The sequence below is a fragment of the Lepidochelys olivacea genome (assembly GCF_965140295.1).
Source record: "Lepidochelys olivacea isolate rLepOli2 genome assembly, chromosome: 3".
Classification (NCBI taxonomy): domain Eukaryota; kingdom Metazoa; phylum Chordata; order Testudines; family Cheloniidae; genus Lepidochelys; species Lepidochelys olivacea.
In genome coordinates, this window is record NC_140413.1 from 114,481,534 (window position 1) to 114,495,243 (window position 13,710).

The window sequence follows — 13,710 nt, forward strand, 5'->3', positions numbered from 1 at the left end:
CAATCAAAGCCCTCTCTGCAGCCAGAAAGGACAGCAAGCCCAGAAACAAAATTTACCATCATTCCCCTATATGATATCACCACCAGGCTGGTCACTATTGGGAGACTATCATGTAGTTGATTCTTCTCCCTAAACCAGTAGAAACATATCAGTACTAGCAAACAAAAGGTACATCAGACTATAAGCTTCAGTGCTTTGAGTTTGCTACCTAGGACTTTAGGCCCAAATTATTTGAGGCTGAGGTGCTCACACCACACAGCTTCATGTAAATATTTTGTGTCAGAGTATTACTGGATTTATTTAGAATTCTTCAGAAAAAAGCAACACCGTGTCTTAAAGAAACATCTCATCCCAAAAATGTGTACTTGTCTGCCAAGTCTGTATTTCTTACAAGTGCAGTAATTGATCATTTTTATAATTGACGTTTTTAAGCCCAAAACCCCAATGTGCTGAGATTTAGATTTTTATCAGCACAGACTTCCCAACATGGGACATGAAGAGATACCGCAGAACCTTGCTAACTGTACATGAATGCCATGCAGACCCATTGCTATTACTAATCCTTCCATAGTACGTTTATTTGCTTAACCCCTGATCATTCAAGACTACTTTATCACAAAACACACTTGTTTTCAATTATTTTGAAAAGTATCGTTTAGTTATGTTACTCTTATATTAGCATACTAGTGAATGTGCTGTATCATATGCTGTAAGAATCATGAAGTCTTAGAAAGGTAAACTATAATAACATTGCTGAGATATGGGCAGAGATTACCATGCGTTTTAGTTAAAAGTACTGAGTTAGTGGATCAGTGAGATTCTATTCTACAAGGAAATTTTTAATTTTAACTGAAATGAGTTTAAATTCTAACTGAAACTTATAAAAAAGTAACAGTAAAAGCACAAGAATTAGAGAAAGACATAGTCAGCTGGAAATCTTGCCCCCTTGAAAAAAGTGAGTTAAAAGTAGTTTTGGGTGCTATTCCTGCCCCTGACTCCCCATACCAATTTCTGTGGTTTTATAATCAGTTTCCCGTTTTTAGAAATGTTTTTCCGTTTCCTCTTTGTGGGTGTGAAAGGCATATGCCAACACGGGAAGCTGACCAAGAAACTGACTGGGCAGAGGTAAACAGACATTGTCAATACAGAAGTGTGGACAATAGCACAAAGGAAACAAACTGAATAAAAGCTACCATTCCATTTTCCTCTAACTTTCAGTTATAATCTTCGGTGTTAGTAATAAATGTAAGAGGTAAAAGGACTTCAGGCAGAATAGAGAATTTTAAAGAGCCTCTGTTGCAGAGTTCATATTACACTGCTGGAGCAAATATAAATACATAAAATGCTTTATAAAGATATATTCCCTTCTTCCCAACAGAGGGAATTTTTACCATGAATTTCTACACATTCACTGAGGCAGTCAGATTCTTGAAGGAAGTTGTTTTCATTCCCTTTGCAGCCACCATAGATGAAATGTAGGCAAGTGCCTGAAGAAACATCAAAGTGCCAGCGAGGGAAGTGCCCTTTACAAGGGCCAACAGCGGGGAGCACTAAGCACTGTTCTGTTGCAACAAGAAAAGAAAACCATATTTCTAATCAGCTGTATCTCTAGAAGCTAAGCTCACATCTAAACATTAAAAATCCATTAAAATGTAAGAGGCTTGTACTCTCTGTGTACTTGTAACTTATTCTTTAATAAAAGGCTCTAGTTAATTTCATTTGTTAAACATATTGGATTGTTTCAGCTTCCTGGCAAGGGAACTACCTATGCTTTGACTGCACTAAAAGGTCTGATTTCACTGCAGCTTCTGAAGCTTTTGCTAAGATAGTGTTTTATAACTTCCAACAGTGATATTGTTCTTCACAAAAACCTCTTTGCCTACTAATGCAACAGTATGTGGGGTTTTGGGGTTATTATTATTTTTTTTTTTTGGTCTCCACTGGTAGAAATACAAAGGTATCACAAAAGACTGTGCTACATCAGACACATAGATTCATAGATATTAAGGTCAGAAGGGACCATTATGATCATCTAGTCTGACCTCCTGCACAACACAGGCCACAGAATCTCACCCACCCACTCCTGCGAAAAACCTCTCACCTATGTCTGAGCTATTGAAGTCCTCAAATCGTGGACTTCTCTACATTTACATCAGCTAGTTGTACTCGGAAAAGTGCAGTTCTAAAAAGGGAAGAGACCATAACATAAAGAATTTCCTTCTCTCAGTTCACATTGGGTCAGATACTGTCACCCTTACTCACACTAAGTAGTACCTTCCTATGTATGAAGTCCCATTGAAGCTATTTTCCTACATATCTGTAACTGCCTAGTATGCTACTAGGTAAATAATTAATAACAGCAGAGCGCACAGCAGTTTTCCATATTTGCTCTCTTTGAGTGTTTTGTACTGTTTGCCTCTAAACTGGTTAGACTGTATTTCTAGCATTTTGGAATTTTTCTTTTCTTTTTACCAACTGCTAGAAATGATGCCTGGCAAACTTTAAAGGTAAATTTTTAGGTATAATTATTAACCTCCTACAATTTCCCCCACATTACCTATATTTGCAAGATTTTGCTTTTGACTAGGTGCCATCTATAATAAAAGGTACTTTTTTTGGTTAATAAAGACTGACTAACTGAAACTATTTCTTTTTTTATTCTTACCTGGGATAAACCCACTGATTTGTTTCTTTGGTCCCTGAGAGAGTGATTGATTAGACTTGTCTGCATCAAGTGAAAGTAGTGGCTGATTTCTTATAGTGTTTTTCTGGGTGTTTTCCACAGAGTTGTCTGCATCTTTAGTCAGGCCTATGATCCTTTGTTGGGCAGTGCTGACAGCTGCATGAGTTGCTGTCTTTCGGCCAGGACTGACTGAATTAATGGAAATAAAAACAATTATTATTTTTGTATGGAAGTAAATGGGAGTTTTGTGATAGTAAAGATGATAGAATTTGGCATGAGGGAGTTTTAACATGTTTATCAGACTCTGATACCACTCAGCATTCAGACCCCTATTATATGACAGTTTTTCTTTGCCTTCTGAGATGCTGACTCTAAATTTTCAGAGAGTTACAGAGGATTTAGATGCATAGCTCCCACTAGGTAATCCCTTGAAAAGGGTTATGTTCTTAAAAGTGACAACTCAGAGTGAACAATGTATGGCTACAGCAATGAATCAAATGAGGCTTTCCTTAATCTCAGCATTGTCATTACTGCAGCAAATCTGCTACCAACAATAACCAATTCTTTGGATTTAGGATTCTCTGCTCTCCTATGTTTTTTGCTAAACTCTCCTTAAACTGAAAAAACATCCCACGGGTTGCCCTGTGATGTGATATAATTACAAAATTAACTTTTAATCTCTGTTTTTGCAGAGCTAGTATATAAAACTAAAATACAATGAGCTATGTAATGATCATGCTTTTCACTTTATTGTAAAGTGTAGATTAAGACTATAGCAGTTTAAAGCTACCAGCATCCCACAGTCAACCTCTAATTATTTCACAAAATGGGTAGCACATCTCTGAAGAAGTGTCTACGCATTTCAGCCACAAAAACCACAATCAATCAATCAATCTTAGGTACTTATATGATCCCAATTACCGCAGTATCTGAGCACCACACTAGTACTATCCCCATTTTACAGATGGGGAACTGAGGCACTGGGAAATTAAGTGACTTGGCCTGTGGCAGAGCAGTGACTTGAATCATGTCTCCAGGATCCCAGGCTAGCATCTAACTACTGGACCATCCTTCCTTCAGATACCATATGTTGGGGAGGTGCAATCATTCCAATTCAATTCATAAAAACACTCTCCAGCACCACTACATAAAACTGAGAGTGGATAAAACTGACAATTTAATGTACCCTGGAACTATATTCCTTTCTAAATCTTAATTAAGCTCCTAATAAACAATGTACCAGATCAAGAAGGGAGAGCATCTTACAGCATATTCCCACTGCAGAAGAAAAGAAGGGCATAAAGTCAAAGTTGTAAGAGTGGTGTAAACTGGGTTGGGGGATGCAAGATAACAAGGCAGTGGGATTGGCTGGATCCCATAACAGATCCTTTTTAAACATCCCAACATTTTGAATTTTTGAAAGGTGTACAACTTTTTTGTGATGTGTACTCTGCATTAGATGTTTCAACCTCTCAGCTATTCCTTCAGATGAAAATAAGAACCCTGGCCTTAGAATGAAAGTGAAGAAAGAACTGATCTTTCAGATGTTTTGTTGAGAACTATTTAATATCTGTTACTCTGGGATCTCCAACAGTTCTAAAGTGATTTAAAAAAAACAATTCAATTCATTTTTGAACACCTAATAAGAAGACGGCTACCCTATACACCTGCTGTTTTCAATGAAAGGCTCTAAATAACTATTTTGATTAGAGAGATCTAACTGTGCACTGAGGGAGCACATTACCACGTTTCTTATCAGAACCCCCAGCCATTGCTTCCAGGACAAAAAACAGTGTACTATGCACTCACAGTTCTGACAGAACGCTTCATCAGATCCATCCGGGCATTGCTCCACTCCATCGCAAGCAAAGGTGATGTCAATGCAGCAGCCATCATCACAGATAAACTGGTAGCGAGAACAAACTCCAGCACAGCCTGTTGTAGAATAATTCTCAGATTACAAGAAGGGAAGCCCAAATACAGGATACTAAATCTAAAGAGGTATTAATATTTCAATGTTATAGCAAAACCCAAGAAAGACAACATGTAAAATAAAATGCTGCAGAAAGACTAGAACGAAGCTGCTGTTTCACACTATGTATGGTGACACAGGAACTATAAAGAAGAGCTGGACCCTGCACCCTCTTCACTATTTTGGTAGCTTTTCTACAGCAGGAGTTTGTGAGCTGGGGGTTTTAGCTGCCAAGAGGTCTGCAACACCTCAAACTCTGTGTAAACATAGCCCCTGCACTGAGGGAGATCAAAATAGCCCCCCTTTCCTGACTTTCTTTACCCAGCTCTGCACTTCTGCTCCTTTCAGTGAGTGAGTTTGGGAAGCTCTCTAATTAAGAAATAGAGAGCCGGGTTGGGGGCTAGATAGTACTGCTGCTATTCAAGGAAAAGTTTTACCCTGCACTCGAACAGCAGGGAGAAGCCAGCAGTTGGCTTCCTTCCTGTGGGCTCTGCACAGCAGCTCTTAATGGTGGGAAGCAGTTTGTTTTCTACAAAAATCCAGAGCAGCAAATACCACGCTTCCTGGAGCACTTGCCCAGACTATCAGTAGGGAGTCTGGCTTGGGTTAAAAAACCCAGGACAGTTCCTAAGTCAAATACACAGGAACATTTTGAATGATGGGGCTTTAATTCCATTTGCTGCACACACCATTTCATAGTTGGATATTTATTTCCTGTCTGTGAGTGTATGTTATTTTACATATGCACACACATGCATATTAATTTTGTTTTTAGAGCTGTGTGCATTCCTTCTTTGTGTTGTATTTTGTCAAAATTCATCAAAGGACAAATGAAGGACATGATCCTGCATCCTTTATTCATATGAGTAGCCCCCGTAATTTCAAATGTAGCATGTACATGAGTAGCATTGAGCCAACATTCTTGCAAATGATCTTAACTGGAAAGAAATGGATTGCTGCGTGCCCTAATATTTAGATTTCTCTGGTAATGAGAATGTCTATCTCTGGACACTTCCGCATTGCTGTTAAATATTAAAGGCTTTCCTGCAACACATTTTGACCTTGTAATTATCAGATGTTTACAAATCACTTTTGCAGCAGTCCTCCCAATGCCAGCATGTTTCTTTGGTTTGTAAAATGCTATCAACTCCAGCATTTGGACACTGTAACAGCAAACCAGTCTGCGGGAACAACTCAAATGATCAATTATTACACTGCTGTACTCCATAACAACAACTACACTTAAAGCATGGTATGAATGTACACTGTCAGCTAAAAACCATACTTGGAAAAACACATTTTATAATCTTTAGTGCTAAAAACACCACAGGCCCTGTCTGCATTAAGGAAATCTGTACCAGTGTAACCACATCAATATCATTTGGGTTGCAAACATTTCTGGGGAACATTTAAAAGGAAACCTCATCCCTTCTGAAAAAACACCGTCTAAAGAAAATTCCTGAATACTGTACATTTATATTATTAATTTGTGGAGGGTACAAGTTATTAATTGGTTCTTTTCCACTCTTCTGCTCATCCATTTAGTTACACTAGTGCAAATGCCTAAAGGAGAAGTGCTGAACTGGTGCAGTTTAATCTGGTAATATTCCAAAGTATGCTCTACCAGTGTAAGTTAATCATAGTTACACAGATGCGAATTTCCTTAATGTAGAAAGACCCTATTACTAAAACTGAGAACCTCAAGAATCGAAGTTCCTCTCATCATTCATGCTGTTTGCCTTCGCCCCCACCCCCTTGCAGTCTCAGTTTCAGAACTTGAAAATACATAGTCACTTTCTAGCCAATTTCAGTTTCCATTCATGCACTAGCACAATGTTGCAATACCTGGGTTGTAAACATTTCAGAAGAAAGTTTAAAAGCATAAAAAAAAAAGAAACAATCCAAACCTGCTTTAGTTTAAATACAAATTCACGAAGAAATTTTAATCATCGTTAGTCTGTGGATCTTACACTTATTAATTGCTTCTTCCGTGGTCTTTCACAACAGCATATGCCCTGCCATGTTCTATTGATCCTGCATTGAATGTACAATATACCATCATAACATGCCTGATACATATGGCAATACCAAAGCTATGTTTTGCTTGCCCTACCCTGCATGTTCATCTGCAATGAAGTGATTAATCATACAAACACATAAAAAGACGGTTTTCCTTCCCTCGTCCAAAAGTGTTTTTAACCCCTTCCCCATTTGAAATAGGAATACAGAAGGAAGGAAGCTATTATTAAATAAAAAAATGACATTATGATAGGGATCTGCATTCCCATCTACCCCAAGAGACTTTTTAGGTATGCCACACTGCAGCAGTCACACAAACTGTGATTTCAACCATTTTCTCACCTAATGCAGAGTGAAGCATTGGAAGAACGGTCACAGAGATATTATCTGAGCTCTTTTGACCAGCAGTGTCTGTCACCGTCAGCTGGAAAATGTATACACCTTCTTGCAAGTGAGAGAGCTTCAATGTTCCTGGCTGTGGTACCTGATCAAAAGAGAAGAGCCAGAAAGTTCATTTTTGAAATTCTAGTCCTGGCTACTGTACATTAACTGACATAGACACCTTAACAAAATTGGACCAGTCATACATTTCTACAAATAGTTGAAACACTTCTGTACGCTGCTTCTCAAGGAGATAAAATATTTCTCTTTCAAGTCAGACCAGATCAATCAAACGTAGATATAATTTCATAACATTTAGATCTTTTGATGCCTTCTACTTGCAAATATCAAATGTTTAGCTTTTATGCACTGGTCTCAGTAATAATTCTCTGTTCTCAGTTATCCCGTGTTGCAGCTGTAGTTATTAAGAGAACAAATAGGATATGTGAACGTCTACAGTATCTACTGAGATGATGGGTGAAATACAATTTGGAAGCTTATTTTACCTCATTCTTCAACTGCAAAAAAATATGTAGCAACAATTTGGCTAGAAAACTGGGTTTTCATGTAAGTGATGGACAAAGTATTTAAAGAGCTTGGTAATATTCCACAATGCTGCTAGTGTGTGCTTTAGAAAGAGGTTCTCCACATTTCATCTGTAGCCTAGGTATGTCTCACAATATGCAGTCACATCAGGCCAACTACACCTAAAAGAAAGTTTTTCTGAGTCTAGAGAGGCTATCCAAACTTCCAAGGGAAGTAAGCTCATATCTCAATGTATATCGAGCAGGTGTTACACATGATGGCAGGTGATGCTGGACTGTATATCCAGCAGGTGATATAGGCAGGTGAACACCTGGTAAGCCTGAAGACTGATTTTATGAATCAAAATTTGCTTTATTCTTTTCATCTTTATTCCATAAAGATTCAGTCTGAGGCAGCATCTGGCATGAAAACTGTCAGCCCAAACTGTTAAAGTTTGGCGAAGGTATGAGCAACTGAAAACAGCATTTAATAATGGAAAGTGTGAGGCAACTTGAATAGTAGGGAGTGCTACCTACCCCACCTATAGTAAGTCAATATATTAAATATTAAAGTAATCTCTCTCTCTATATTTCTACAAGCCCAATAATTTTGATGGTAAAAAGACAAAATATTCAAATAGCTTTCCTCCTCACACTGTGAAACTACTTTTCTAATAACTGAAACATTGAATTATGTTGGAATGAAATACCATTTGATTCACAAATTTGTGTTGTATTGAGAGAACATATTATTTAAAAATTTATAAGAGACTTTCCTGGGTTTCTAAATATTCTTACATTTTGTTTTACAGACAATTTAAAAAAAAATTCAGAACCACTACATTTTCTTCAAATGTATTTAGCACCATTCACCAAAGTAAAAAACCTATTATTTCTTCTTGTGTACAAATGCAGTGTGAGTGTGATAATCTGACTATTCTCTGAGGAACAATATGTGCAGGAACACAGCAATTTAAACTGTTCATTTTGGCTTCAAAGAGTAGCTGTTAGTAAACTGCAATTTGGCAAGAGGCAGCAGATTAAAGAATGAACAGCGGTTTTCACTAGGCTATGAAATTACTTTCATAACTCCCTTGCAATTTCCTTCAGGTAATGCACTCGTGCTACTCATAAATGTTTTATCCCATTCAAACTCAGTTTTCTGCCTTTGTAAAATTAGCCTATATTTGTGTGATTCTAGAATTCTACTAGATTTTCTCTTTAGGCGCATTTTTTCTAACAATGCTAAGTAATGAACTAGTGGGCTTGTTTTGAAGAAGGAAGGCAAAAGTAGTACTAAAAGCACAGGCCCAATTCTGCCGGACTTACATGCATGACCAGTCTCACTTATAACCTTGGAGATCTTTTTATTTCTTTCTGAACATGTTCAGCTAGATCAGAAGCAGGACAAGTTTCCCTCCCCTCTTCACAAACCTCATGAATAGAGGAGGAAACTCTGAGGATAGTTTTATTTTCGTGCTGGTTCAGCCCTTACATTCTCTTAAGACTACCAACAAAGACACCCGTTACTGCCAACTCAGACAGTGCACTTTGTGATGCGGATACCTACCACCCCGGGGAGCTACACTGAAGCTAGCAACTCATTCACAAAGACAGGTTTCAGAGTAACAGCCGTGTTAGTCTGTATTCGCAAAAAGAAAAGGAGGACTTGTGGCACCTTAGAGACTAACCAATTTATTTGAGCATAAGCTTTCGTGAGCTACAGCTCACTTCATCGGATGCATACTGTGGAAAGTATAGAAGATCTTTTTATACACACAAAGCACGAAAAAATGGGTGTTTACCATTACAAAAGGTTTTCTCTCCCCCCACCCCACTCTCCTGCTGGTAATAGCTTATCTAAAGTGATCACTCTCCTTACAATGTGTATGATAATCAAGTTGGGCCATTTCTAGCACAAATCCAGGTTTTCTCTCCCCTCCCCCACCGCCCCCAAACCCACTCTCCTGTTGGTAATAGCTTACATTGTAAGGAGGGTGATCACTTGAGATAAGCTATTACCAACAGGAGAGTGGGTCTGTGTGTTGGGGGGGGAGGGGTGGACCTGGATTTGTGCTGGATATGGCCCAGCTTGAGCCAGAAGAGTTCCCAGAAGTCACCTACTACAGGACAGGCCTAACAAAGAAAATAACAGAACGCCACTAGCCGTCACCTTCAGCCCCAACTAAAACCCCTCCAACGCATTATTAAGGATCTACAACCTATCCTGAAGGATGACCCAACACTCTCACAAATCTTGGGAGACAGGCCAGTCCTTGCCTACAGACAGCCCCCCAACCTGAAGCAAATACTCACCAGCAACCACATACCACACAACAGAACCACTAACCCAGGAACCTATCCTTGCAACAAAGCCCGTTGCCAACTGTGCCCACATATCTATTCAGGGGACACCATCAGAGGGCCTAATAACATCAGCCACACTATCAGAGGCTCGTTCACCTGCACATCCACCAATGTGATATATGCCATCATGTGCCAGCAATGCCCCTCTGCCATGTACATTGGTCAAACTGGACAGTCTCTACGTAAAAGAATAAATGGACACAAATCAGATGTCAAGAATTATAACATTCATAAACCAGTCAGAGAACACTTCAATCTCTCTGGTCACACAATTACAGACATGAAAGTTGCGATATTACAACAAAAAAACTTCAAATCCAGACTCCAGCGAGAGACTGTTGAATTGGAATTCATTTGCAAATTGGATACAATTAACTCAGGCTTGAATAGAGACTGGGAGTGGCTAAGTCATTATGCAAGGTAACCTATTTCCCCTTGTTTTTTCCTACCTCCCACCCCCAGACGTTCTTGTTAAACCCTGGATTTGTGCTGGAAATGGCCCACCTTGATTATCATACACACTGTAAGGAGAGCGGTCACTTTAGATAAGCTATTACCAACAGGAGAGTGGGTTTGTGTGTGTGTGTGTGTGGGGAAACCTGGATTTGTGCTGGAAATGGCCCAACTTGATTATCATACACAGTGTAAGGAGAGTGATCACTTTAGATAAGCTATTACCAGCAGGAGAGTGGGGTGGGGGGAGAGAAAACCTTTCGTAGTGGTAAACACCCATTTTTTCATGCTTTGTGTGTATAAAAAGAACTTCTATACTTTCCACAGTATGCATCCAATGAAGTGAGCTGTAGCTCACGAAAGCTTACATTCACAAAGAGACTCATCAGATGAGTGACTTTTGTTCATTACTGTCCTGGGCTAAATTCACACTGGTGACCAACAGGTGAAAGGCTCTAGGCTGCTATTACAAATTCTTTGAGCCAGCAACTCCCTAAAGAATCTTTTAAATTTCAGGAGCCTGCTTGTTTCACTCACAAGAAGAGAACAGCAAAATGATGCAATAAGGACATACTAGTACCCTGCATTGTTTGTTGGTGCGTCTCCTGCTGGGTTGAGATTTTTGAAATATTGAAACTGTCATTTTGGAAGTGCTCTCTTTTTTCTCAAGAGCACATTAACAAAGAGAATTCATTTTTGTGGAGAGGAAGAGATTAAATTATAGCCCTTTCCATCCTACTTTACAAACTAATTTGGGATTGAAGAGTTTATAAAATCAAAAAGCTCAAAAAAATCGAACACCTCAAAATGACAGCAGGTATGGTGCATAAGTTGCAGTATGGTTCATTGCATCACTTTCTTCTCATGCTTCCAATCACTGCAAAGTGATTTCCAATACACTGAAGGCATCAGAATGTGAAAGGGTGTCAACTTGTTCTTCACCAACATCACTTTTGTAATGTGATTTATTTTTTCCCCATGGGGAAAAAATGGTTTGTACTACTGGTCATTAGTTAGACTGGGTTTCATAAAATCCAGATTCCACTGTATTTAACAAATAGTTTCCCCTTATTTGATTCATTTGTTTGACCAGTAAGTGTCTGCAGCCTAGGAACCATAATCTCAGAATGATTAAACACTTGCCAAGCCTTCTCCAAAGCCCACAGTCTGTCAGTCTGCCTCAGGAAAACACCACAGTTATTATACAGAAGATTATATTCACATCTAGTTATAAATGACAGTAAAGTTACTCAATACAAGGGGCATCCTCCAGTGGTACAAATATGATATAGATGCTCCCCTTCCCTAGAGAGGAAAAGAGGGTGTGATCAGAGATAAAGAGGGGTTGCTGGGACATCTCTGCATCATATTGATCACTGGCTATGCATTAGCCTCCTGGGGCCATTTGCAGCTGGTGTATCTCTGCACAGAGGGTCTTGCCCTGAACATAGCCAGCACTAGCGGACTGCAAACGTGAGCTTTACGCCACCTTTGTACGTACATCCCCTGACCTGAAATCTCTGCAGATCCATTACCCCTGAGTCTGATCCTTTGCACTTCAATTATTATTAATGCTCCAAAGTGTACATTAATGTAAAATATGATAAATAATGTATTTTAAAAAATAATCTCTAAGGCTTCAATCCAAATGAGGATCCAGCAGTGGAATCTCATTGCAATTTGTAGGTAGAAGGGATGTTTACCTATGTTCTGTAACCAGACTAAGCCTTGAACATGTCTCCTAATATATTTATAAAACAAGTACAATTTGTAGTGGAAACGGAACCTTAATCTTAACCCCAAGGCTTTAACGGAGTTAGGGAACATGTTTAAAATCCTGTCCACACTACATATTGCAACTGTGTGATACTTAAGACTTCTGAATTGGCAGTATTTGAAACATGGATGGATCCAAAGAAAATTGAGACAGAGGATATTGGAGAGCCAGTGGAAGCTGAGAGAGCACTCTGGAGCTGCTTCAGGAAACTAAGGGTATGTCTACACTTTGAGCTGGAGGTGTGATTTCCAGATCAGTTAGACATTCCCATGCCAGCTCTGATCTAGCTAGTGCGCTAAACATAGAAGTATAGTTGTGGTGGCACAAGGTAGCCTCCCCAAGTTCCTACGGTCCCAGGCAGGGTTGCACTCAGAGTGGCTAGCACATCCTTCGGAACGGTCTTGCTGCAGCTACACTTCTATGTTTAGCATGCTAGCTCAATCAGAGCTAGCGTGGGTATGTCTACCTGAGCTGGAAATTACACCTCCACCTCTGAGTGTAGATGTAGCCAGAGGCAAAGCACTGGAGTTATCAGGTGGGAAAAAGGAAGGAGAGCCTGAGTTTTAGAGTGGCCAAGACACAGATGACAGAGTGCCAGAAAGGGCCATTAGGGCAGAGGGATTATGGCACACAACACTAAAAGACAGGGCAAAAAAATGTGCCAGAAAGTACTTGTGGTGGGATGGGAACTGAGACAGACCAGCAAAGGGACCAGGGCAAGACATAAATGGAGTGGTCCACGGAAACTTTGATGGCACGATAGGGTATCTGGGAACAAGGTAAAGATCAGAGAGGCTCAGCAAGCATGCAGAATGGGCTGCCGGGTATAGTGTCTAGACAAAATAGTACATGTAGATTTGCTGTCTCCAGTCACTGCTTGTTTTGCTCTTGCACTTATAGCTGAAGCTACTTATTTTGTTTAAACGCTGTAATACAGGGCATCATCCAAAATCCATATGATAACCAATTTGTTGCATTTTCATTAGGTATTGTCAACAGGAGAAAACCAATGGGGATAGAAAACTATTCTTGATCAAAAGTCACTTGTACTCCCTAATAACTACTGGGCTTCCAAAACAGAGTCATTATTCTGGAATAAAATTCCTTCTATTCTAGAACAGAGTGTGCACATGGAAAGCTATTCTGGAATAGCTATTGCAGAACAGCCTATTCCACAATAGCAATTCCAGTCAATTTCCCCAAGTAGGCCAGCCCTTAAGGGTATGTCTACACAGCAGCTAGGAGTGAGCTTCCTAGCCCAGGTAGACAGACTCACAAAAGCTCTGCTCAAGCTAGTGTGCTGAAAATAGCGGGTGGCAGCTTGGGTTAGCCTCCCTAGCTCAGACTCAGAGGGCCAGGTGGTCTTGGACTCAAGCAACTGGCCCATGCCGGCTGCTGTCCATGCCATAACATCCACACTGCTATTTTTCGTGAGCTCGCACAAGTCTCTCTTCCTGGGCTGCGAGGCACACTCTCAGCTGGAGAGTAGACATACCCTAAAAGAACCTGGATTGAAAATGCTCAACAATATGTA

At 39.7% G+C, this 13,710-nt stretch overlaps 1 protein-coding gene across 4 annotated transcripts in view; it reads right to left on the reverse strand.

The window, feature by feature from the left end:
* LRP11 (LDL receptor related protein 11) overlaps positions 1–13,710 on the reverse strand; it is a 35,712-nt gene that overhangs the window by 8,551 nt on the left and 13,451 nt on the right. For 2 of the 4 annotated variants that reach the window (XM_084624679.1, XM_084624678.1), the window contains exons 3-6: positions 7,017–7,158; positions 4,493–4,618; positions 2,666–2,872; positions 1,392–1,562 (exon numbers count right to left, since the gene is read on the reverse strand). In XM_084624679.1, the coding sequence (XP_084480805.1) occupies positions 1,392–1,562; positions 2,666–2,872; positions 4,493–4,618; positions 7,017–7,158 (646 nt within the window). The remainder of the gene's footprint in view (positions 1–1,391; positions 1,563–2,665; positions 2,873–4,492; positions 4,619–7,016; positions 7,159–13,710) is intronic. The other 2 variants (XM_084624680.1, XM_084624681.1) reach the window with 2 other exon arrangements.